General features: G+C 37.9%; 1 protein-coding gene across 2 annotated transcripts in view; it reads left to right on the top strand.

Annotated features, from left to right (window-relative positions):
* The window catches only part of LOC149425427 (proton-coupled zinc antiporter SLC30A2-like), a 60,096-nt gene extending 36,449 nt beyond the window's left edge, over positions 1-23,647 (top strand). For both annotated transcript variants that reach the window (XM_089650640.1, XM_089650641.1), the window contains exons 3-10: positions 1,520-1,627; positions 3,549-3,669; positions 4,733-4,912; positions 6,806-6,992; positions 7,949-8,146; positions 12,070-12,201; positions 13,875-13,983; positions 16,563-23,647. In XM_089650640.1, the coding sequence (XP_089506766.1) occupies positions 1,520-1,627; positions 3,549-3,669; positions 4,733-4,912; positions 6,806-6,992; positions 7,949-8,146; positions 12,070-12,201; positions 13,875-13,983; positions 16,563-16,708 (1,181 nt within the window). In that variant the 3' untranslated portion in view covers positions 16,709-23,647. The remainder of the gene's footprint in view (positions 1-1,519; positions 1,628-3,548; positions 3,670-4,732; positions 4,913-6,805; positions 6,993-7,948; positions 8,147-12,069; positions 12,202-13,874; positions 13,984-16,562) is intronic.
* The last annotated feature ends 1,104 nt before the right edge of the window (positions 23,648-24,751 follow it).

Below are 24,751 nucleotides of genomic sequence, written 5' to 3'. Positions count from 1 at the left end.
AGCAATTATATCGCCACCCAGTTGTTGGGCAGGCTAGGGAAGGGAATATTTTTACTAAAAAAATAAATGATTATCACATGGGACGTTAATAGTTTTAGGAATATTTAATATTCGGCAGGCAGGGGGTCTACGGAAAAAAAAAAATTTATCAAGTTGTCTACGGGGCAAAAAAGTTTGGGAACCTCTGACTTAGACTTATAACTTATTACATTACTTTTGGCTTATAACTAAGTTTCATAGCCAGAGACTTATAACTAAGATTAATGTCGAGTGATTTACAACTTTTTTATTTAGACTTTTAACTAATGACTTAAAACTGTACATATTTTATGACCGAGTGTTCCATCTCCCATTTTACCTTATTCGTTTGACAGTAACCCGGTCCCTTTGGTTAAGTTCACCAGCGTTGTCATTTGATACGTGGCAATGTCTCCTGGTTGCATCATCTGACTTCCCAGGTAGCTAGGCCTTGTTCCCACCATGAGGGGATATTGGTACCATAGGTGAATTGGAGTGAATTGGTGTTTTCCACTTTCAACAGCTGCATGTGTCTCCTGAGGCGGCAGTGTCCCATTAGTGGTCCTGCCGTTGCAATATTCGATAAATTGCTTGCAAAAGAGATTTCTTCTTTGATTACACACAGATCTGGGGACTATCACAGTCGATCGACAAAGGTTTTATCTATAATGTTTTTTTTTTTTTCCCGAGCATGACTGCAGATCGCCAACGAACAAACATTAGTTCACCATGTCATCAAATAGCCATTCAGAGCCTTTTTTTTGACAGTCGAAAGGTCCCTGTGAAGTGCTGATTCTTATTCTGTTTAAGCTTTTGAAAAAATTGTGATCAACAGAAGAGGACAACTATCGTGTTGTTAAGCTTGTCATCTTATTAGAATTTGATAGAATGCTAAAACGCACCTAAAATTGGCGTTTAACAAGTACCTTTCAAATGTCAAAAAAACAAAATGGTTCTGAATGGCCATTTGATGACAATGTTACATTTGAATTTCTGTGAAACAACCTGTCCTAAGCGTTTTTAATTTATTTTATGTGAACTGTTCTTGGGACATTAGCGATTTGTAGTCGTTCTCGGAAATGATGACAAGTTTCGGACATTATCAATCGATCGTGCTAGCTCCCCGGATGTGCTAATACAAACAACACAGACAATATAGCTGCTCTCTCCATCCCGAGGAAATGTGCGACGATAATATTATTATATTACCGGTTTGCGCTTCATTGACAAAATAAAAGATTTTGTCTTTGTTTAAATGGTGTGTTTTGAGCAATTGTAAAGATAATCTTGCAGATCATTCGTAATTACGATAACGTTAAAGATTCTTATCGTTTTTTAATATAAAACCAATTATATTATTTGTAATTTTTAATAACATTATGATTCATAAGGGTCATAGTCAATCCATTACTAAGAACACAGGTTCGATTGAAGATTTTTATTTGTATTGTGTGATGATATATTTAGTGAGATTTAATATGTGTACATATTTATGTTTCAGTTGGTCATTGCCACAGGGACCGAAATGAAGAAGTGGACAAGAAAGCCCGGCGGAAACTCATAATCGCCAGTGTTCTCTGCGTATTATTTATGATAGGAGAAGCCGTTGGTAAGTGAACTCTTTTTATTCGAAAAACTCTACTTTATAAGTAAAATTCTGTCCTGAAGATGGAAGGGTACTTCCAAGACTGATCAATACATAATTTTAATTGTACAAGTCTCAAGTCCGCCCAACTATTGAATTTGGGAGCCACCTTTGGGCTGGTGCTCCAAAATACTTGATAAACCTGCTTGAATCTGTGCAAAGGAGAGCGATCCGTCTGATTGACAATCCGTTGTTAACAGACCAATTGCCTTCTCTAATGCATAGACGCAATGTAGGCATGCTGTGTCTGTTCTACAGGTATTTCAATGGAGCCTGCTCCAAGGAGCTAGCAGCATTGATTCCTGATGCACCGGTGCACGTGCGCGAAACTCGACGGACACGAACTGAACACCCGTTCACGGTTGACGTTGGCTTCATGAGAACGGGCCGTTTTTACGACTCGTTTTTGTGTAAGTTGGCTCGTATGTGGAACGAGCTACCGGCATCTGTTTTTCCTCCCTCCTATAATCCGAGCCTCTTCAAGGCCCGCATTAACAAATCCCTTCCTACAGCCCCTACCTTATTCCGCCTCACAACGCCACCCAACCGGGTGGTGACATAGTTCCCCTGTCTGTACACTGCACAGGCAGGGACACTCTTGTGAGGTGTCACATCAAAAAAAATAAAAAAATTAACGTGGTTTAAAAAAAAAGAAAAATTTCAAATTTCCTGAGCATGTTTGAAGTAAAAAATTTAGATGTCATTTTGCTGTCTGATCATATTTTTTTCCATTAAAAACAATAAAAATATATTTTTCTACTACAAGTCGCCACAGATAACACTGCTACACGTCGCAACGGATCATATGATGTGGGCTTTGTGTCTTTTGCACGGTACTGCTTGAAGAAGACCGAGTGCGTATCACGTGATTTAACTACATAATTTTTTACTCAAAATGTGGTCGGGAATCTCTCGTTTGTCTGTCAGTTAATTTGTGGCCCATATGGAAGGAATGGGATACAATTCCAGGTCCTCCAAACAGGAACTAATCTGATTCTCAGACGGATCCAAGATGGAGGAAGGAACATGGGCTGGGGTCTGTCTGCAGGGATCGAAGAGAGAACCATTGTATCTCTTAGAACACACTAAACTGTAATTCAAATTGAGATGAAAGTCATCATTGCCTGCGCACAGGAGAATGTATGTATATGTTCTGATAGTCAGGCAGCCTTAATGGCACTGGAAAGTAACAGACGCAACTCAAAACTGGTGATACCAAACTATATATTGAAAGTTTGGTCAAATCCCAGCACTGACGGGAAGGAATGGGAGAGGGCACCCGAAACGAGACAATCGCAAAAGAACTCATAAACGGACCTTACCCTAGACAAACTAGGCAAACTACACAATATGGACAGAAACTCACTGAGGGAGCTGGTAGGTTTACAAGGGACACTGCCATCTCAGGAGCCACATGCAGTTGTTGTTAGTGGAAAACATCAATGAATGCAGGAAATGTGAAGAAGATGAAGAGACTCCAATTCACATTTGGTGCCAATGATATCTGGGAAGACACATTGTGGAACCAAGGCATATCCATATATCCAATGAAAACCCTGGTGAACTCTATCAAAGAGACCGGTTTACTGTTAAAGGAATGTTAAAAAAGAGAGCCTAAGAGCTCACGGAAACTATTCATAAACTGTCTCCGCTCTGCAATAATAATAATTTGTGGCTATATGTTTTGAATTCATCGATTTGTACTATATTTCTGTTGATTATTTTTGGTTAAGGGTCAGCACTAAAAAATAAACATTTTGTGGACTTCCCGCTACAAGCAATACTATAAATGACTTATCTGTAATTTCTGTATGGATAGATAACTTAATGTAAAGTTTCCAATGAATAAATTTTATCGAACTGTAATTTGTAATGTTCTTTCTAGGTGGTTACATGTCCAGCAGTTTGGCGATTGCTACGGATGCAGCGCATTTACTCACAGATTTTGCCAGCTTCATGATATCATTATTCTCAATATGGATGGCCAGCAGGCCGGCAACCAGAAAGTATGTTTTCCTTTTATAGCCTTCTCTTGAGTCTTCCTTTTAGAATTAATGTGGAGCTATACAATTAGCGGCACTACTTCTTGTATAATATAATGTCAAAGGGAGTTCTGCAATAGGCAGCGAGAGCGGTTAGGGGACACCGGGTTCGACTGTTTCCATCATTCGCTGAGCAAGCACAGAACTTTTCGGCGGTCGTTGGTACTATTGCTATCGCCTGTAGACTACCGTTTTCACCCATACTAGCTGAAGCCACTACAAGGAAAGGCTCGGGTGTCCGGCCATCTTTTCCTTAGCCCCTCGAATAATTTGAGATTTTATCGTCAAATCATTTTAAATATGACTTGTCAGATTCATGATTCATTTAGAAACATTCCCGGTTGACATTAATTTTCAAATAGATTAGCTTATTTTGAATGTATCCCAAAATGAAATACTGTTTTCGAAAGCAGACGAAAGACTCTTTCAGATTTTAATATTACAACAAAATCTGCAAATTGAAAATTGCAGATTGAAAATATTAAAATTTTGATTTAAAAAATAGAGGTTTTTTTACGATAGTTTTGCCACTTACTGATTGTTTTTTTCCATGAAACCTGTAAAAATACCACTCTACGTAAAAGTAGAAATATTAAATTACATAAACGTATTATAACGGTAACTTTTACTTCACTTTTTTTTTGTTTCATTCAAAAACTTTGTCAAATCTTTCGCAAACATGCATGCAATGGTGGAAGTGTCTATGATAAACTTTTAAATGAAAATGTTAAGCGTGTTGTGGTCTCTTTCTAACACTGTCTAATCTCCTCGCTGTAATACAAAAGGAGATAGAATGTCTTTTTTGAGTCTGTCTCAGTTTGGGCTTAAATCACAAAATACTTAATGTCACACATCAACTGCGATCGATGGTAGTAAGTCAACTAAAGTGGTGCAACAGAATGTTGGATGTTTGACCTCCAAATAAGTGTATAAATTTGTTTCCCTTGAAGAGTCTTATTAAAAAGTTTCACTATTAATTAATTAAACATTTTATGATTTATGCTTACCGATGATTTTACGTTTGCAGGATGTCGTTTGGCTGGTACCGTGCGGAGGTGATTGGGGCGCTCACGTCCGTGCTAATGATCTGGGTGGTGACGGGCATCTTGGTATACATGGCCGTGCAGCGCTGCATCACCGGGGACTTTGAGATCGACGCCATGGTCATGCTCATCACATCAGCCGTGGGGGTGGCCGTCAACATTGTGTGAGAACTAAGCCTCATTTTTTTTATAATTGCAATTTATTAAATATATTATAATTATTTATTAAAATAAGTTCTGCTAGTTTGCCTAGTGCTTTTTTGTGGCAGCTGTTTCTACTATGGCTTTAACCCCTCCCGTCTATTTAACTGTCAAGTGAGACATCAGAATTTTTTAACAATAAAATAGGTTAAATTTGTTTTATCAATAAATGCATACTTGATAATTATATGGAATGAAATCTCTGGAACAATACGTAATCTATCTAGATTGAAAGAGGTTAACTTTTTTTTAACATTAGCTCCACACAGGAGGCCCTGAGGAAAATAATTCCTCTCAGGGCCTGTGTCATCTTTGAGGATGCTGTGTGGTGGGTCTCTTTAGGAAAGAAGGAAGGATGGGAAGTTCTGGGTAAGAATCTGGGGTTTCAGTGAGTCCAGGAGTGACGGACGTATGAATATATCCCTCCCACTGCGATGCTAGGCCATGTTCCGAGAGGGTCCTGTTGAAGAGGCAAAAACGTCTTCCTCAACCCGTCTCTCTCGATCCGGCCTGCCGGGCAGTTGGTGAACAGACACATCCCGCCGCCAAGACACTGATAAACCTCACCCCATGAACCCAGCAACCCCTGCTAAGTCACCAAACGTAGCGAACCATTTGGGATGACCTATGGCAGAGTTGTTGGTTATCCAATAAATGATTCCCGTTGCGGCAGAACCCATACCCGCCTCCTAACTAAAACATTCCTAGCAAGTATATAGCAAGTATAGAGAGATCCTGTGCACTTTTCTATGCTCCGAAAGTGAGAATTTTTGCCTATCAGAATGCGCCAATCAAAGGAACGACTCAACTGCTTAACCTCTCAGACAAAGACTTTTATTTACTATGTGTTCCTTTGAAACTGTCAAAATGTGATAATTTTTGTGTTATTTACGAGTTTTGCTAAAAGCTTCATAACTCACGTTTTGGGAAACGTAGCCTCATTCTAAAAAATGTTTTGGAAAGATTATGAAATCCCCTATCGCATTGTGTTGTTATACTTAAATATTTGCGTTTCTAAATATACATTTTATGAAAACGTCAAAAATATGTAAAAAATCGCTTACAATTATTTCAAAGCCTTGAAAAATGTACTTTTTTCTGAGTATCATAAAGAAATAAAACTTTATATATTGAAGAAATATAATTAAAAACTATTAGTCACCTCAAAATATTAACCGTCCAAACTAAAATATTTTTAATAAATTATTTAGAAACGCAATAAATTATGAACGAACAAGATGACAGATTCAATCGGCTTAGATAATGCAACTCTACGTTCCATAGATATTCTTGAATACAGACGCGTAGCGTTATTCATTATCGATACTCTGTTTTTTAAATCATGGCAATCCGTATACTAGTGATGGAAATAAATCGATTTAGGTAAAATCTCGCACGTTTACGTGAAAAGACGTTATAATGTCTTGACCGCTATTATCATATTTACGTCTTTTGACGTTCTAATGTTCTGAGTGGTTAAGGATACTTCATTGACCGTTGACATTTTCAACATCACTTACAGACAGTTTAGCATCTATCTTTTGACGCATGTCACAAAATAGTAAACAACCTTTTCTAGTTATACTAGGATAATGCAACACAACAAGGTCGCCTCTAGCATATTTGTTTGATACAGATAATCTTCTTTAGTTTTGTACTAAATAATTAATACATATACACATATTTCTATTTGTTATTACTACTACAACTTGCTTATACGTGTATATATATATATTTTTAAATTTCTCGTTTACTGTTTGCCTTATGTTTTCTACATTTGTTTTATGGAGACTATGAAAAATAAATAATGTTTCTGAATGTTCCATCAATAAATGTAAAATTGTTGAATGTTCCAGGATGGGTCTCACTCTGCATCAGCACAGCCACAGCCACTTTGGCGGTGGAGATCACGGCCACAGTCATGATGGCGACTCCAGCCATAACCACAACTCCAAGAACAGCCACGACTCCAGCAACGGACACGGTCACAGTCACAACGACTCCAAACATAAACTCTCCGGCATCATCAATCCCATTTTGACGGTAAGCTGACATGCTTCTTAACCTTTTAAATGCCAGTAGGTAGAAGTGTAGCTGTGCACAGCAGGCCAAGAATGCGAGTTAACTCGCTCTTGGCACAGAAGCGGTTATACCTTGACATCAATTTAATCCTGTAATTTCGAATAACACGCTTTTTAATCAGACATGGAACAATCAATGTGGTCATCATGTCTTTTTTGATAGTCGACAGCTGACGAGACTGCTTAGTTGATAAGTTATACTGTTTTATCTCCCGCAATGCAGGACTCCCCTGCTAATGCTCATACCAGTGGCCAGAACAATTTTTTTTGTAAATTATTGCATCATTTTTATTTCTGGCGGTTAGTTCTAACAGTATCCTTATCAAATTTGTGAATTGTTCAGGAGCTGCTATTGTATTTCAATTTATTGGCGTAAAACATGCCGAAACGTTATTTAGACATGCATGTTAGATAGGCCACAATTTCATTAATCTGGGCAGGTGATAAATTTATGGCATTAAAAGGAGGAGTACTTTCTGAGAGCTTCCAAAAATTACCAAAGCCTGACAGCCACTTCTAGCTTTAAATGTTCTTTCGGTAAAATGACCATAATCTTTACAATGCTGGCCGCTACGTGCCACATTTTATGATAATATATGTGTTTGTGTGAAATTCACGGATCACATATGTGACATATACAAGGATAGCCGCTGATGGATCACATATGTGACAACCACGTAGATCAGGTAAAGACCTTCATTGGTCGGTAAGGAATCGACATAAACCGAGTGCTGTAAGACCCTTCGCAGAAAAGTTCACTAAAGTAGTGTAACAGTTTGCACCACAGTCCATTGTGAGACTTATCTGCGTGAGAATGCGTTTCTTTCTTGAGTGAGGGAGCTGTCATAAAGGTTTTGTTTCCAGTTTTATTATTGTTTTGACGTTATTGAATTTTGATTAACTTATCTAATAATGCAGGTTGAAGAAGGTGTTGAAGAGGTGCTGGAGCCGACCGGGCACGTGAGCGTGGCGGTACAAACGCCCGCGGTGACTGCGGGGGCCGGTCGGCCCGCCAAGGAGCAGAACATCAACGTGCGTGCTGCCTACGTGCATGTCATCGGGGACTTCCTGCAGAGCTTCGGGGTGTTCATCGCCGCCATAGTCATCTACTACAAGGTATAAACGGCTTAATCAATTTCTTATTATGAGAGGAATTTAAATATTGCTATAAGTGACTTAAGCTATGGTATTCTTCCAAAGGGATACAAACGATTAGTGTCAAAGCGACTATTGCCATACATCTGCGCGGAGGTTCATATAAAGGCACAACACGTTGCTGACATTTTGTAATTTGTCAATACAACCAGTTGTGGCGACATCCCCGAGTGTGAAACTCTGGTACAAATAGGTTGATTTGTGCCAGAATCTCACTGTTCGATAAGTGGGAATACACACAAATTCTCCGATCTTCTGACAGCTTCCTTAAGATATATACAGTCAATATGCTTCATTGTCTGCAGCAGATCTTTTAAAGATTTGATTGCCATTTCAAACTTCATTTATCATTCAGGTGTATCAATCAATGACAGTAATGCATGCTGTTAATTTACAAGTAAAAATGGGCATAATGAATAATGTTTTGTTATCAAACAATCAATTGCCTGTTTACCCAATAAACTGCTGTGTAATGTCATTCAACTTGAAACATAAACACAGAGATTTATTTGAATCAAATTTGCGTGCGCTTTTTTATCAGAATCAGATAAGCGCGTGATTTATGTAGACTGATATAGAAGTAAAATAATTATTATTGTATTGGGGTGGAGTGCAAACAGAATTCACGGAGACATTAAACATTAAATATTTAGAAGGTCGGGTGCATAAACCAAATCTAAATCTACATATTAGCAAGTTTACAATGAATGAAATTTAACAAAAATAAAGATGCTATCGTTATGTCTGTATATTTGTTATAGTCTACTTTTAAGTGCATTATTGTTATGATAATATTTTGGGTGGCTGAGTTTGACTTTGTTGGTTTACAAAAACCAAACGCGCCAGGGTCCCTTCCGGTGGTTAGACTGGAAAAGAACCCGCCAAACCGATCAGTCAACGGTAGAGCCTAATCCTCCATACAGGGCGGGGGAAATATATCCCATCTATGCAATGTTTTGAAAGGAAGTTGCAAGGTTAAGGTAAGGTTATGGTAAGGTTAAATGAAAGTATTTTAGTTAAACTTTGGACTGACCGTAACAAGGTATATTTAGATAAATTTCACATAGATATACAAGAAAGGTGAAAACTTACCCCCCAACGATTAGAACGCAGAATCTAGCTACCCTGTCTAAAATAATATGTCGTATATAGTTTTGAGGAATGAACGCTGAATGCCGCGAGTGGCGGACTTGTTGAACCAGCCATGTAGGTAGAAGACGACAGCATCAAGATGTGGCTGGCCACGGCCCAGTGAGAACCAGCCAAGTAGGTAGAAGACGACAGCATCAGGATGTGGCTGGCCACGGCCCAGTGAGAACCAGCCAAGTAGGTAGAAGACGACAGCATCAGGATGTGGCTGGCCACGGCCCAGTGAGAACCAGCCAAGTAGGTAGAAGACGACAGCATCAGGATGTGGCTGGCCACGGCCCAGTGAGAACCAGCCAAGTAGGTAGAAGACGACAGCATCAGGATGTGGCTGGCCACGGCCCAGTGAGAACCAGCCAAGTAGGTAGAAGACGACAGCATCAGGATGTGGCTGGCCACGGCCCAGTGAGAACCAGCCAAGTAGGTAGAAGACGACAGCATCAGGATGTGGCTGGCCACGGCCCAGTGAGAACCAGCCAAGTAGGTAGAAGACGACAGCATCAGGATGTGGCTGGCCACGGCCCAGTGAGAACCAGCCAAGTAGGTAGAAGACGACAGCATCAGGATGTGGCTGGCCACGGCCCAGTGAGAACCAGCCAAGTAGGTAGAAGACGACAGCATCAGGATGTGGCTGGCCACGGCCCAGTGAGAACCAGCCAAGTAGGTAGAAGACGACAGCATCAGGATGTGGCTGGCCACGGCCCAGTGAGAACCAGCCAAGTAGGTAGAAGACGACAGCATCAGGATGTGGCTGGCCACGGCCCAGTGAGAACCAGCCAAGTAGGTAGAAGACGACAGCATCAGGATGTGGCTGGCCACGGCCCAGTGAGAACCAGCCAAGTAGGTAGAAGACGACAGCATCAGGATGTGGCTGGCCACGGCCCAGTGAGAACCAGCCAAGTAGGTAGAAGACGACAGCATCAGGATGTGGCTGGCCACGGCCCAGTGAGAACCAGCCAAGTAGGTAGAAGACGACAGCATCAGGATGTGGCTGGCCACGGCCCAGTGAGAACCAGCCAAGTAGGTAGAAGACGACAGCATCAGGATGTGGCTGGCCACGGCCCAGTGAGAACCAGCCAAGTAGGTAGAAGACGACAGCATCAGGATGTGGCTGGCCACGGCCCAGTGAGAACCAGCCAAGTAGGTAGAAGACGACAGCATCAGGATGTGGCTGGCCACGGCCCAGTGAGAACCAGCCAAGTAGGTAGAAGACGACAGCATCAGGATGTGGCTGGCCACGGCCCAGTGAGAACCAGCCAAGTAGGTAGAAGACGACAGCATCAGGATGTGGCTGGCCACGGCCCAGTGAGAACCAGCCAAGTAGGTAGAAGACGACAGCATCAGGATGTGGCTGGCCACGGCCCAGTGAGAACCAGCCAAGTAGGTAGAAGACGACAGCATCAGGATGTGGCTGGCCACGGCCCAGTGAGAACCAGCCAAGTAGGTAGAAGACGACAGCATCAGGATGTGGCTGGCCACGGCCCAGTGAGAACCAGCCAAGTAGGTAGAAGACGATAGCATCAGGATGTGGCTGGCCACGGCCCAGTGAGAACCAGCCAAGTAGGTAGAAGACGACAGCATCAGGATGTGGCTGGCCACGGCCCAGTGAGAACCAGCCAAGTAGGTAGAAGACGACAGCATCAGGATGTGGCTGGCCACGGCCCAGTGAGAACCAGCCAAGTAGGTAGAAGACGACAGCATCAGGATGTGGCTGGCCACGGCCCAGTGAGAACCAGCCAAGTAGGTAGAAGACGACAGCATCAGGATGTGGCTGGCCACGGCCCAGTGAGAACCAGCCAAGTAGGTAGAAGACGACAGCATCAGGATGTGGCTGGCCACGGCCCAGTGAGAACCAGCCAAGTAGGTAGAAGACGACAGCATCAGGATGTGGCTGGCCACGGCCCAGTGAGAACCAGCCAAGTAGGTAGAAGACGACAGCATCAGGATGTGGCTGGCCACGGCCCAGTGAGAACCAGCCAAGTAGGTAGAAGACGACAGCATCAGGATGTGGCTGGCCACGGCCCAGTGAGAACCAGCCAAGTAGGTAGAAGACGACAGCATCAGGATGTGGCTGGCCACGGCCCAGTGAGAACCAGCCAAGTAGGTAGAAGACGACAGCATCAGGATGTGGCTGGCCACGGCCCAGTGAGAACCAGCCAAGTAGGTAGAAGACGACAGCATCAGGATGTGGCTGGCCACGGCCCAGTGAGAACCAGCCAAGTAGGTAGAAGACGACAGCATCAGGATGTGGCTGGCCACGGCCCAGTGAGAACCAGCCAAGTAGGTAGAAGACGACAGCATCAGGATGTGGCTGGCCACGGCCCAGTGAGAACCAGCCAAGTAGGTAGAAGACGACAGCATCAGGATGTGGCTGGCCACGGCCCAGTGAGAACCAGCCAAGTAGGTAGAAGACGACAGCATCAGGATGTGGCTGGCCACGGCCCAGTGAGAACCAGCCAAGTAGGTAGAAGACGATAGCATCAGGCCCCCAAAAATAATAATTGACCCCCGACCGGATGCACACACTCGCCTAGGTCCGGCCGGGAAGTGACGCCGTCTTCAATTTTAGTCACTTCCTGTTATTGCCAGTGTTAAAACAATAGACAAAACGAATCGAAACAATTTCACAGATTTGACAAGTTCTTACTTATTTCAAGTAAGAAAAATAAACCTATGTTATTTACATAACATGGTGTAAGTGTTGTTTTAGTTGACATTGTATGTAATCTTGTTTTCAGCCGGAGTGGTCGCTGGTGGATCCCATCTGCACATTCCTGTTCTCGGTGCTGGTGATGTTCACCACTTTTGGCATCATCCGGGACACACTCCTGGTGCTCATGGAGGGCTCTCCTAGAGGACTAGATTTCCAGGTAACCCTCCTGACTTAACACAATATAATGGTAATCTGGTTTCAAGTCTCTCAGGTGCAAAATGGGTTTTCGCATAATATTGAATTTGACGGCTTCCGTGGTCAAGGGTAAAGCTCTCGACCAGCAATCCGGAGGTCGCGGGTTCAAATCCCGGCTTACCCAAGTAAATTTTATTTGATTGATTTGACCACCATTCAGTATTGAAACGTTGCTTGAAATGGCTTTAGCCATGTTTGGTGACCACATCTGAAGAGCCAGGTACTTCCCTACCTTTTATTTCCCCTCCCCACTACCTTCAGCCTCATGCCATACCACACATAGTCTCACTGGCCCCAGGCGGTTGGGAGCAGTTGGGACTCTTGTGAGGTATTCGCATGAAAAAGAAAAATTGGTTATATGAGTGGTGTTTACTAACTTATTGTTTTTATCTTGAATTACAAATAATGTCACATCACAAAGTATCTGCTTCATATAACCAATTTTTCTTAGGCTGTTTAATACAGCCCTGATGAAGCTATGGTTGTAGTGAAACTCGGTCGACATTAAGTATAAAAAATAATAGTGGCATTTACTAAGTTATTGTTTTATTTGAAAAATAAGTAAATTGTTATGCAAAAACTCGTAAGGTTGAAAATGATGTAATAATATTTTATTCTTTTTATTTTATTTTTATTAATATTTTAGTACCACATCCGCGTGTGGAAATAGCTGCCGATGGATCACACATGTATAGACAAGGGTAAAGATGAACTGTTGATAATGTCAAAGCCGCATTCTAATTCACAAAGTATTTGAGTTTGGTGCGCTTGTCTAAATGATTTCTCACTAACTCCTCAGTCCTCACGCCTCAGCCATATTCTGTCGGAAGGTTGCAGTATTTCCGCTTTGCAATTAAATCATAATAAATGTAGCATTTCTGAATGAATCCAAAAACTAAAAACTGTTATTGAAAAACACTTTCAATTTTTATCATTAGAAATAATTATATATATTTTTTGAAATATTAGAATTTTGAAAGCAAACATAAAACAAAAATTAAAATGGCTCACTTTACGTTTTTTGTAGTTAAAATTACTGATAACGAAAAAATGTACAAAAACAAACTTATTTAGAAAAATGAATTACAAACTTTAAAGTCGCCTCACTTTTTTGTTGTTTTGTATAAAAATAATGAATGAAAAATTCGCAAAGTCTCGATAAGTTTTTTTTTTTTTCAAAATGTGGTCGGAATCTTTGGCTTCATAAAGACGCACATTTTAATTCTTCTATGGTTAATTTATAGATTTGAATATGAAGCGTGGTGTTTTCTCTTTCTAACAACGTTTAGATCATATTTCTTACCATAACGGTAAGGAAGGCACAACGATTTCTGCAAAACCACATGAATTGTTCCCGAAAGCGAACAAATTAGCCTAACATTTTTTAAAATTTTACACAAATACAAACAATTTTTTTTTGGCAATTTTGAAAGTAGCCTAATGTAGATATTTAATTAGTGAATAAATTGGCATTGTTAGTTAAATAAATGATTTTTTAGATTTGACCAATTTTGATAATAATCGTCACATACATAAATTGTCATTTCTCAGGTGTGTAAAATTTAAAACACGTTTATTAGTTAAAGGTTTGTATTTAGTAGTTATTTGATTATAGTTTGTTGTGTTGCATTGCAGGAGGTGTGCAACACTTTCCTGAGCCTGCCGGGAGTGGTGCGTGTGCACAACCTGAGGATGTGGGCGCTCTCCCTGGACAAGACGGCGCTGGCTGCTCACTTGGCCATCAGTAAGTCTCCAATGACGTGCCATTTCAAGGCTTTAGCTATTTTTTTCAACAGAATCGTGCATATAAAGTTCTTTATATTTTTGGTAAAGGTTACGAATTCCGCTTCACGGTAAATATGGAATGTTTACTTTGAATTAATACTTGAATTTAGTTATATTATTACTAAAAGTTACTATAAATGTTGGGGAACCTTTAACCCATTGGCCTCAAACGACGCCATCCTGGCGGGTCTGGTGTCTTCGGCTTAAAAACGAAAAAGGGATACATTATTGACATCTGTGTTTAAAATTTTAAATGCCAATCGCTCTGTAGATAATTAAGCATTCATTTCGTAGTAATTGGCAGGACTCCGTTGGTACAGTTTTTTCCTGATATTTACGATTGAAATTTTGTTATATTTCAGCGTCATTGAATTTTTTTTTAAATAGCGTGTGGTTCGGGAATTGACAAGCTTGTTCGTAAAATGCGTGGTGGGCGGCTAACATCAGCCCAAATTGAAATAAAATATATTATGGTCATAAGTATGATTAATGTAAAACTTTTCTTAATCCAATTATAAAAAAAAGAAAAAAAAATGGGTTTTATGAAAAAAAAAATTTTTATATCCTCGTTTAATCATATTATTATTATTTTTTTAAAAATTGCATATATTTTTTGCATACCTTAATTCAATGAACGAGTAAATTTAAAAAAATTGTTTCGTTTGTATGTTTAGTTTAAAAGTTATGTAAGATTTAGTACACCACTGCAGATTTAAAACTTCGGTACAAAACAATTCGGAGGCCAATGGGTTAATAATGCCTGCTCGCGTCCCCTTTAGAGTTATATCCCAGTTTTCAAGTAGTTTGTGGGCTACGCTAGGTTTGTATAGACTGGTTTGTGATTTAATTCTAATACGATATTATGAATATAATCCAACTCTTGATATATAGTCGCCGTCGGCTGCGACTATAACGGCGCTGCATACTAATTGACATATCGCGTAAGTGACTTAATAAACGAAATTAAAATTAAAAGTGCTTATTTTTCCGTCTCCCCCGACATAATAAATCATGTTTTGAATTAATAAAGCTAAATCCATTTATTTGAAAGTGAAATATTGTGTATTAAGAGTGAAGCGTAATAAGAGAAAAATAATATATTTTTAATAAAAAATATAAAGTTTATGAGAATGTAATTCATTTGAGATTATTAACACATTTGATTGATTTGTCATAAATTTTGTAGCAAAATAAAGTTTTGTGCCATCAAAATCATTCATTTAAAAAATTTCTCAGTGATTTGCTCATGTGTCCGTGGACTGGATTGTCTCAAAGATCAGTAGTTATCTCCTAAAACTAGTGACGGCTTGTGAATTTTGAGTGTGATAGACTGCAAAGTTTGAAGTGACATGTGTATTCCCTAATCACAGTATAATGGTTGATTTGAGTGTTGATTAGTTTAAACGTCTTTTAATGATCATCATTATCGTTTAGTGATCATCATCATCGTTTAATGATTATAATCGTTTTTTAATGGATAGCACCAATGAAAGATTATTTTTTTTTAAAAAGAAAGACAAACATTCCCTGGTTACGAATAACCTGACTACATTTGAAAATCTCCTACTATCACCACATTATGCGGAAAAAAATGTAAATGAAAAAAAAGTAATGCAATATGAATTATTTTGTAGTGTTTTGATAGGGGCCAGTAATTTTTTTTTTTTTAAATTTTATATTATAGAAACAAACAGTACATGATTTACCGAGATGAAACAATATACAGTAATAATATATTTCATGTTGCGTACCTATGATATGTTTCCTTGTAATGTCTGCTAGGTGGTATGTTTATTTCTTAATTACCAGGTGACGTGTGTAGATTACAGGTGTGTGCGTGTAACATGTGTAATGTATGTGTGAATGTTTGTGTGTGTGTGTGTATCATATTCAATTGTAAAAGATCAATGGTTTCGTTGCTTGTGTGGCACGTAGCGCCGTCTTGTTGAAAGTAAACGTTGTCCAGATAATACCATCCAATTCCGGCCATAAAAAATCATTAATCATCTCTCGATAGCGCAATCCATTCACCGTAACTGTTGCTCCAGCCTCATTTTCGAAAAAGTAAGGTCCAATGACTCCGCCGGACCATAAGCCGCACCAAACAGTCACACGTTGAGGATAGAGAGGCTTTTCAATAATAACTCTTGGGTTTTCCGAGCCCAAAATGCGACAATTTTGCTTGTTGACGAAGCCACCGAGGTGAAAATGGGCCTCATCACTCAAGATGATTTGCATTTGATTCACTCAAGTGAATTTTAATAATTTCAATGCGTTGTTGAAGCGTGTATCGTTCCATTTTTATTAATGGCGTAGTTTCTACTTGTCAAATGTCAAAAAATGACAGCTTCAAAAGTAACATCTACTGAAATAGCAGGCTTTTCAAAATAACACCTCTTATTGGAAAACCTTGTACTACACACAACGATGACCCACCATTTGTTTACACCCACACAAAAAACGCATAACTTTTCCATGCTAAATCTCCCTTTGTTTTTATATTCTATTTAACGTAAATTTGTCTTGATTATTTTTTAGAGAGCGGCTATGAGCCCCAACAAGTCCTGCAAGAGGCCACGCGGCTGGTCCACGAGAAATACAACTTCTTTGAGATGACGCTGCAGATTGAGGAGTTCAAAGACGACATGGAGGAGTGCAATCAGTGCCAGATGCCAGAAACATGAGCACTTCCCTCGCGCACCAACTGGGTTGAGAAGAATGCTCGGGACCAGATACTTTGTCCAAAGACTTTCAAGTCAAATTATTATTATCGTACAAATAGAACAAAATCATATTCAGTTTTCCTTTTTTCTGTGGCATTTAATTTCTTCTTTTTTTACAATGAAAATAGCCTCAGCAGGCAATACCTATTTGCAGTTCACTTGATATTAGAAGTATACTGCTGCAGTTATTACTTGGGTGTGATTTTGTTGACAAAGTACCTTTACAAAACCCTTCACTTAATTTCGATTAGGAGATATTTGTCCTTGTAATAGCACTATAAAAATATTGATATAGATTAGTAATATCCAAATTTAAATTATTATTGTTGTATTATTAGAGAATATTATTGATTGGCTGTATTTTTAAGGCATATATGTATATATTTTATATAATTTTCAAACCGGTCTATTAATTGCAGCTTAGCAAAATTGCTTGATCTTCATCATAAGGGCTATAATTCTAGAAGAGTCCTGGCCGCCTATATGAAATGCCTCCACTCCTGCAGGTCTCCTGCTGTCTTCTTCTAGTTCCGTTTGCCACCGAATGCAGTTTCTATCTCCATACCTTACACTTAAGTTTGGTTCTCCCATCATTCCTTCATTCTGCAATATTTATTATAAAAAAGTCGGTTATTTTAATTTTTAAAAAGATATACAAACACTTTCAGGTTACAAATAAATAAACTGACAGAATAACGGAAGATTGGGTATGATTTAATATATTTTTTTTAAATTAGCTCAATACGTATGTCATATTTGGGTATGCTGTGTAAATAGTTTTTTTGAGGAAAGGAAGAAGTGGAAGTTCTGGGAAAGAAAACAGGATGAAGGTTGGGGATCAGCGTTTCCAGGAGTGATGGACATATGAATCCATCCCTCCCTTTGCTGTGCAAGACGGTGGGTCGAGAGAATGAGAGATGGAGGGGTCTCAAATGGCCTTTCCTGATCCGGCCCGCCAAGACCTGGACAAACCTTACCCTATGAACCCAGGGACTCCTGCTGAACTCAGCGCACCACTTTGGGTGACCTATGGCAGAGGTGTTGGTTATCCAATAAATGCCTCCCAAATTGAATGTGATTGAAAAGGTCTGTGTGTTGAGACAGAGTTGTGTGACGGTCTATCGTCTTCACCTACCCCCTTCGACGAAGACGAAAAACTCCTGCTACCGTAATTATAAGTGGTAAATGTTGATAGTGCAATGAAGAGGACAAGCTATTTCGTTGTTGCCTTCTTTACTCGGAGGTCCTTCTCTGCCGCCTTCTCCATCATAACGAATTTTTCTTTTTCTGGCGGCAATTAATATTTAAATAGTCTGCATAATATCAATGAAATTGCACAGATGTTTGGTAGATGTATTCGTGGTTTATACTTTGAACTTTCTACTTGTTATTTTGGATCAAACTCCTAAACTTACTGTGCCTAGACTTACCAACAATAATTAACCTGTCTTGGCTTCGTTCATTTAAAAATCGTACACATTCATAGTCATAAAAAACCAATAGACCTGCCCATGCGGGAAAGGGGAAGAAACCAAGTAGCGCCGAGCGCGGAGGTGGCATGACCGGCTTCCTTTCAGTGATTTATTAATAAATGAATGGCAGCTCTTATTGTACTATCACTATCTATTCTTCAAAAACACAATCTGTTTACGAATAAATTTTGTCATTTTTTTCAATGATGCACAAATTGCTGGCTGTGTAAAAGCCTTAACTGCAATTCCCGAATCAGGTAAACAAATGTTCGGCTTGTTTCCTAAATCGAATATTTTGTAACATTATTTGACCCTTATATAATTTACTTACCAACAGTAAACGAACACTTTAAAGATGAGTGAGTACCTGACAGAAACAAACCTTGCGCAATGGACTGCGCTGCAAACCATTACCTTACTTTAATTTTCTGCACAGGGTTTAATTATATCAATGTATGCTCTTCGGCGGCCAATGTATTCAGATTTTGCATTAGGGCGTGTCTTTCTCTTTTGACACCTGTGTACACATTCAAATATGTATTGAGGAAAAGCCACTAAGAAATGCCTACCCTCTTTTCTTTGCAATATCTATATGGCCAGTGAAATTACTTAATATATTTTTCCCCTATTTATATGGGAATTAGCTAACTGTGTATTATCCAAATACAAATTTAATTTAATTTTTAATTTTCATTTTCCTGTAACACTTAAATGATTGAATTAATGTAATTCACAATTAAATAATATATGAAACTACAAAATAAACATAAAAAAATACACCACTCAATTGATGACTAATTTACCTGAGAAGTTGAAGGTATTTATTGAATATATTTATGACAATAATGTTATTATTGTGGTTTTATAAATGCATAATTTTAGGAAACTGCATTAAAAAAATGTGATTGTATTAAATGTATTATTGAATGTATTAAAAAATATTTGTTTATTATTCTGTCAAAGTGTATGTAAAAGCCCGGCTTGGCGTAAAACCAAATAAGATATTAAAAAAAAAAAAAACATGCAAAAATATTTTATCATCGATACATTGCCCACTACAAATATTTGCGACAAAACTTTCAATGCAACAAAAGTTGCAACAAATAACCATAGTGTTTGGTTCCATGATAACTCATCAAAATGACAATTAAAAATTCTTTTAAAAAGTGAAATAAAGTCATTAAAAGTGATGAAAAACTAACATATAAACCTAACATATTTAACCCAGTTTTGGTTTCATCACTTTTCTTGACTTTATATCACTTCTTAAAGGTGTGTTAAATTGACATTTTGACGAGTTATCCGGTCATCATAATGTTCATGCCCGTTCGTTGCGCAGTTTGTGCGCACAGCAATGTACACACTATGGTATGTAATTTGTTGCATTGCATGTTGTGTTGATAATATCCGTATGCGGCTTCATGTATACATATCTGTGTTTTAATTATGTATGTACCTATAAAAAACATTTATGCAGATTTAAAATTTTCAAAACTTCATTAAAAGCTGGCAATTGAAATAGGGAATTTTTATAACATATAATAGAGCTGTTTATTTATAAAATTACCGAAAGTGTATGGGGGTAGGAAAAAAGAATTGTGGGCTTCAGGATCCGGCAAATAATAACTTAAAGTACTATGCATATTATTTGAAAACCATTGTACATATTGCTTTATTATCTAGAAAATTTCCATTCATGCTATGTATTATCTAGGTACATTCAATGACATTACAATACATCTAGACCCGTTATTGTCTCACAAAATTTAGACAGAATTGGGGCAAGTGAGAAACAATCTTATATTTCCAGGAAATTCTTAATTCAAATGTTGTTCATGTTTGACAAAGATAGCATCCAAAGAATATGTGTGTATCAACGAAATAGATATAAGACCAGACAGAGTTCACATAGATACGCTTACGCTCACTAAGACGAACACTGAACTTTGTATGATATGGCCTACTGTAAGTAGGTTGTCCTTACTTATGTGTTGCTACTTTTGCTATCTCACATTCTCTAATGGCGCTGAAAATCTTCGGGAAACAATCTAAATTATCATATTATTTATGATAATAAATAATTTGCATGTATTTACGATTACTTTTTCTTGTGTTCGCCATGTAATGCAAACACTTTCTCATCACACAAGAGGGCATTTTGGCAATTTTTATGCAATTTGATTAGAGATAGCATGACGCATGTCACTTTAGTACAAAACCACGAATTCAAAGTACAACAATTGGCGTATCTTTCGCTTGCCACATTTGAGATCGCTACAACATGTCTATTGTTTGTAATGTCATTATGTACATTATAACATTACATCTTACATATCGATGGTGTTTTACATATAATTTTATATTTGTCTTGTTTTCCTATTCGGAAAATGGATGAAAATTAATGATTAACATCTTTTTATTAGTAAATTTAACAGTCATCCCAAAGAACCGTTTACCTCATTCCATAATGAAAAACTGGTATTAACTGTTGTTATGTTTTTATATTTATAATTTCTAGAACCAAATTCGTTAGCCTGTAAGTAAAGAAATTAAATTCAAGCGATTGAACTCTGCATATCAACCTGGACCTAATAAGCCCTGGACAGAACTATTCAAGAACAATTTGAAGCCGCGGGTTGAGGGGGAAGATGTACGAAAAATGCCAAAAACTACTTAAATTTTTTAATGACCTTTCCCATTCCTTGTCTCATCAAATACCCCCAAATATATCATAAACCGTTATAACTGCGTTAACTCAAAAATAAAATAATATTAATAGTTTAGTATGCATCACTTTGCATACAAATCAGTTCAAAAGTTAGTCATACAAGATGGCTGCCAGGCAATTTCCCCTCACCCTAGATTTAGCTTCAACGACTCGTAAAAAATCGCACTAATGCTCTGTCCAGGGCCTTTTAGGTCCATGCATATAAATTTGTTCATAGACAAACTTCAAAAGTCTATAATCGCGACCATAGACAAGGTGTGTTGCATCTTGATTATTATTATAAAATATGCCCTTCATGTGTAAAGCTTGCAATATTTTGCAATGATATTGATGTTATTTTTAGCATAGTAATGATCATTTCTAATAATAGATACTACACATTATTATGTAACTATAATAAAGACTGTATTTCCAAGTTTTTATATTTTTTGTTGATTATTTAAAAAAGTAGCTGTAAATTCACAGTATTGTTATTTTGAAAATATGACATTAACATCCATTTTAAATCGTCCCAAAATGAGACTGCTTTTTAGAAATTTATTAAAGGTTGAAATATTTGATTACAAAATTATTAAGTACAGTGTATCGAAGGTCGAAACTTTTTTGAGTATTAGATAATTAGCAAGTCATTGACAATAAAAGTTTTTACTTAGTGCATAGTATTATGTAAATGGATAGTGAAAATAATGGTTGAACCACTTGAGCGATAGCTACCGAAGTTTGGGTAGGTGATTTTTATGAATTGTAAATTTAACAATTTAAAAATAAATAAATGCTAACCTAAAATTATGGGATGAACGGTGAAATGTTGGTGGATTCAATTGTTTTTTGTATCAATGTTTGGAGGTTTGATTAAATCTAATGGCCGAATCGAAAATCGAACACCCGGAAATCTCCATTGCTCGAGTGGTTATGATTTCTTTCAACCTATTGAGTGCAAAATTTTAATATCTTGTTTATTGACGCCGTCCGTAGCACTCTGAACAAATAATCCCTAGAAGTTTAATGTACACCGATTTTAAAGAAAATAGTTGTTGCCAATTTACTTAAGTCCTGTGGACAGGTCAATGAAACTGTTTATCCACCCAATAAAGAATTTCGTTATTTGAAAATGTTTGATTAATTTCAAGTAAGGAACACTTGAGCTTACTCTGGCAACACGGACACGCCCTTCTATAGGTTTTTCTCTTCAGTGGCCGGATCAGAATGGGAAGCCGGCTTAGAACGCAGTGGGTTGAAAGAATATTTTAATACTGGTTGCGTCGCCGTTGAAAACTGGTTGGAAGAAAATCATTGAAGATTTTTTAAGTTATCACCGTATATTTTAAATTGATACAAATTGTCACAAAATATCTATGAAAATCCAAAATTTTACTGGATTTTTTTTTATCTAGGTGTAATGATAATTTTAATCTATTGTTATGCTAGAGGACTTAATTTGAGCATGATTTACAAACACATTTTCAAAGTCATAAAAACTCCAATTTTAATAGCAACTTGTAAACTATGTGCATTTCTCTTGGCTATTTAAGTTATATTCTCTGCATTCATAGATGGCGTTAATTTTAATTATTTTATGAAAACACACTTTTTGCAAGTTATGCTTTCAAATAATAAAAAAATAAAATGGAGGCCTCAGCACGGGTAAGCCACCCAGTGAGGCCAACATTACTAAATTGTAATAAGAAATGTAAAATATTGTATCAAAATAAAAAATAAAAATATATATAAAGATGAATTATTTGTTTGCGCCGTACATATGTAATTTGAATATGAATAAATAATTTTATGTGTATAAAAACTAAATTCTTTCAAGGTAGGCATACAAATACAATATTGGATCTACCAATTCACTAACCTAACTAACTACCCATTACGCGGTTCCGCAGGGGTACGCAGAGGACGGACCGTCAAACAACTCGGTCTTGACATGCACTCCTTGCCTCTTTCACATTCATACGTACTCTTCTATTATTCTGACTCTTGATATGGCCCGACTCAAGTATCTGATTCACTTGATCGTGCCATGTCTTCTTTGGGCATCCCCGACTTCTACCATTCACATTCTCCTTAAACTCCTTTCTTTGCTCATTCACTCTACATGTCCAAACTTGCATTCTTTGCAGATCTCCACATTTCTTACACAATTATATGTGGTTTTACCACACATACGCCTCAGGGATCTTCTACAGCGTTCAGTCTAACTTCATCCTTCCTCTGCCTGTTCTATGCCTCACTGCCATACATCAGGGTAGGTACCAGCACTCCATTGTGAACTGCTAGCTTCGCTTCTTTGTGACAATTTTTTGTTAGCGCCAATTGCGTTCAGTCCTCCATTAATGGAGTTACCTGCTTTTACCCATCTTTCAATATCCATGTCAGCCTTCCCATCTCTCGTAAACATACTTTCTAAATACACAAACTCAAATCTCCAATACAATATTGTATTTATATTCCTTTCTTGAATGAATTGAGGTTTTATAAGGACAACACTATTCATATTCAAATTACTTATGTATAGGAATAAACAAATAATTCGTCTTATTAAGGCATAACTTGCAAAAGGTGTAATTTCATAAAATAATTAAATTAATGCCATGTATGAACGCATCGATAATAACATACGTTATGTTTACTCGTAAGATATCCGAGAATATCTTGTATTGTGTGATTAGGTTTACTGAACAAATGATAATAAAACAGAACTGTATATTACTAATTGTGTTTTATTACCTCTAACCTAACTGACCCCTGATAAACAAAAAATCTATTTTATCAACCAATATAATTAATTGGTCGATGACAGCAGAATATCAACACAATACTTTGGTAAGCAGTCAAGCATTCTTCTTATCATAATTGTTTATTATTGTCGGATATTATTTATCTTCCAATCGTTACTTTAAGGTTAAACGCGACGCTTCTTATATTCTATTTTTTTTAAATACGCTTTTTGCGAGGTATTGCTTTGCAATAAGACAAATTATTTGTTTGCGCCTGTACTTTCGCAATATGAATATGAATAAATACAGGGTTTTCAAATAAGAGGTGTTATTTTGATATTCAATCGTAAAAGATCAATGGTTATGTTGCTTGTGTGGCACGTAGCGCCGTCTTGTTGAAATTAAACGTTGTCCAGATCAATACCATCCAATTTTGGCCATAAAAAATTATTAATCATCTCTCGATAGCGCAATCCATTCACCGTAACTGTTGCTCCAGCCTCATTTTCGAAAAAGTAAGGTCCAATGACTCCGCCGGACCATAAGCCGCACCAAACAGTCACACGTTGAGGATATAAAGACTTTTCAACAATAACTCTTGAGTTTTCCGAGCCTCGGATGCGACAATTTTGCTTGTTGACGAAGCCACCGAGGTGGAAATGGGCCTCATCACTCAAGATGATTTGCATTTGATTCACTCAAGTGAATTTTAATAATTTCAATGCGTTGTTGAAGCATGTATCATTCCATTTTTATTAATGGCGTAGTGTCTACTTGTCAAATGTCAAAAAATGACAGCTTCAAAAGTAACATCTACCGAAATAGCGGGCTATTCAAAATAACACCTCTTATTGGAAAACCTGTATAAGAGTTTTTCCGTCTAGCTTGTATGAAACGAAATACTGTGCGCCGCTCCGAACTGTACGTGTGGCAGAGCCTATAGTTTAAATTTGTTTCACCATTTATTGGTACGCATTATATTTCGCATCCCTTCCTATTGCTCATCTTATAACAGTAATATCCCACACAATTAATAAGTTATAAAACTCGCTAACGGCAGATGAGTTACGAAATTATCACC

Source organism: Hesperophylax consimilis, chromosome 3, assembly GCF_061612785.1.
Source record: "Hesperophylax consimilis isolate HC1 chromosome 3, BYU_Hcon_1.0, whole genome shotgun sequence".
Lineage (NCBI taxonomy): Eukaryota > Metazoa > Arthropoda > Insecta > Trichoptera > Limnephilidae > Hesperophylax > Hesperophylax consimilis.
Note: the sequence above shows the minus strand (reverse complement) of the source record. Positions and strands in the feature narration are given on the sequence as shown.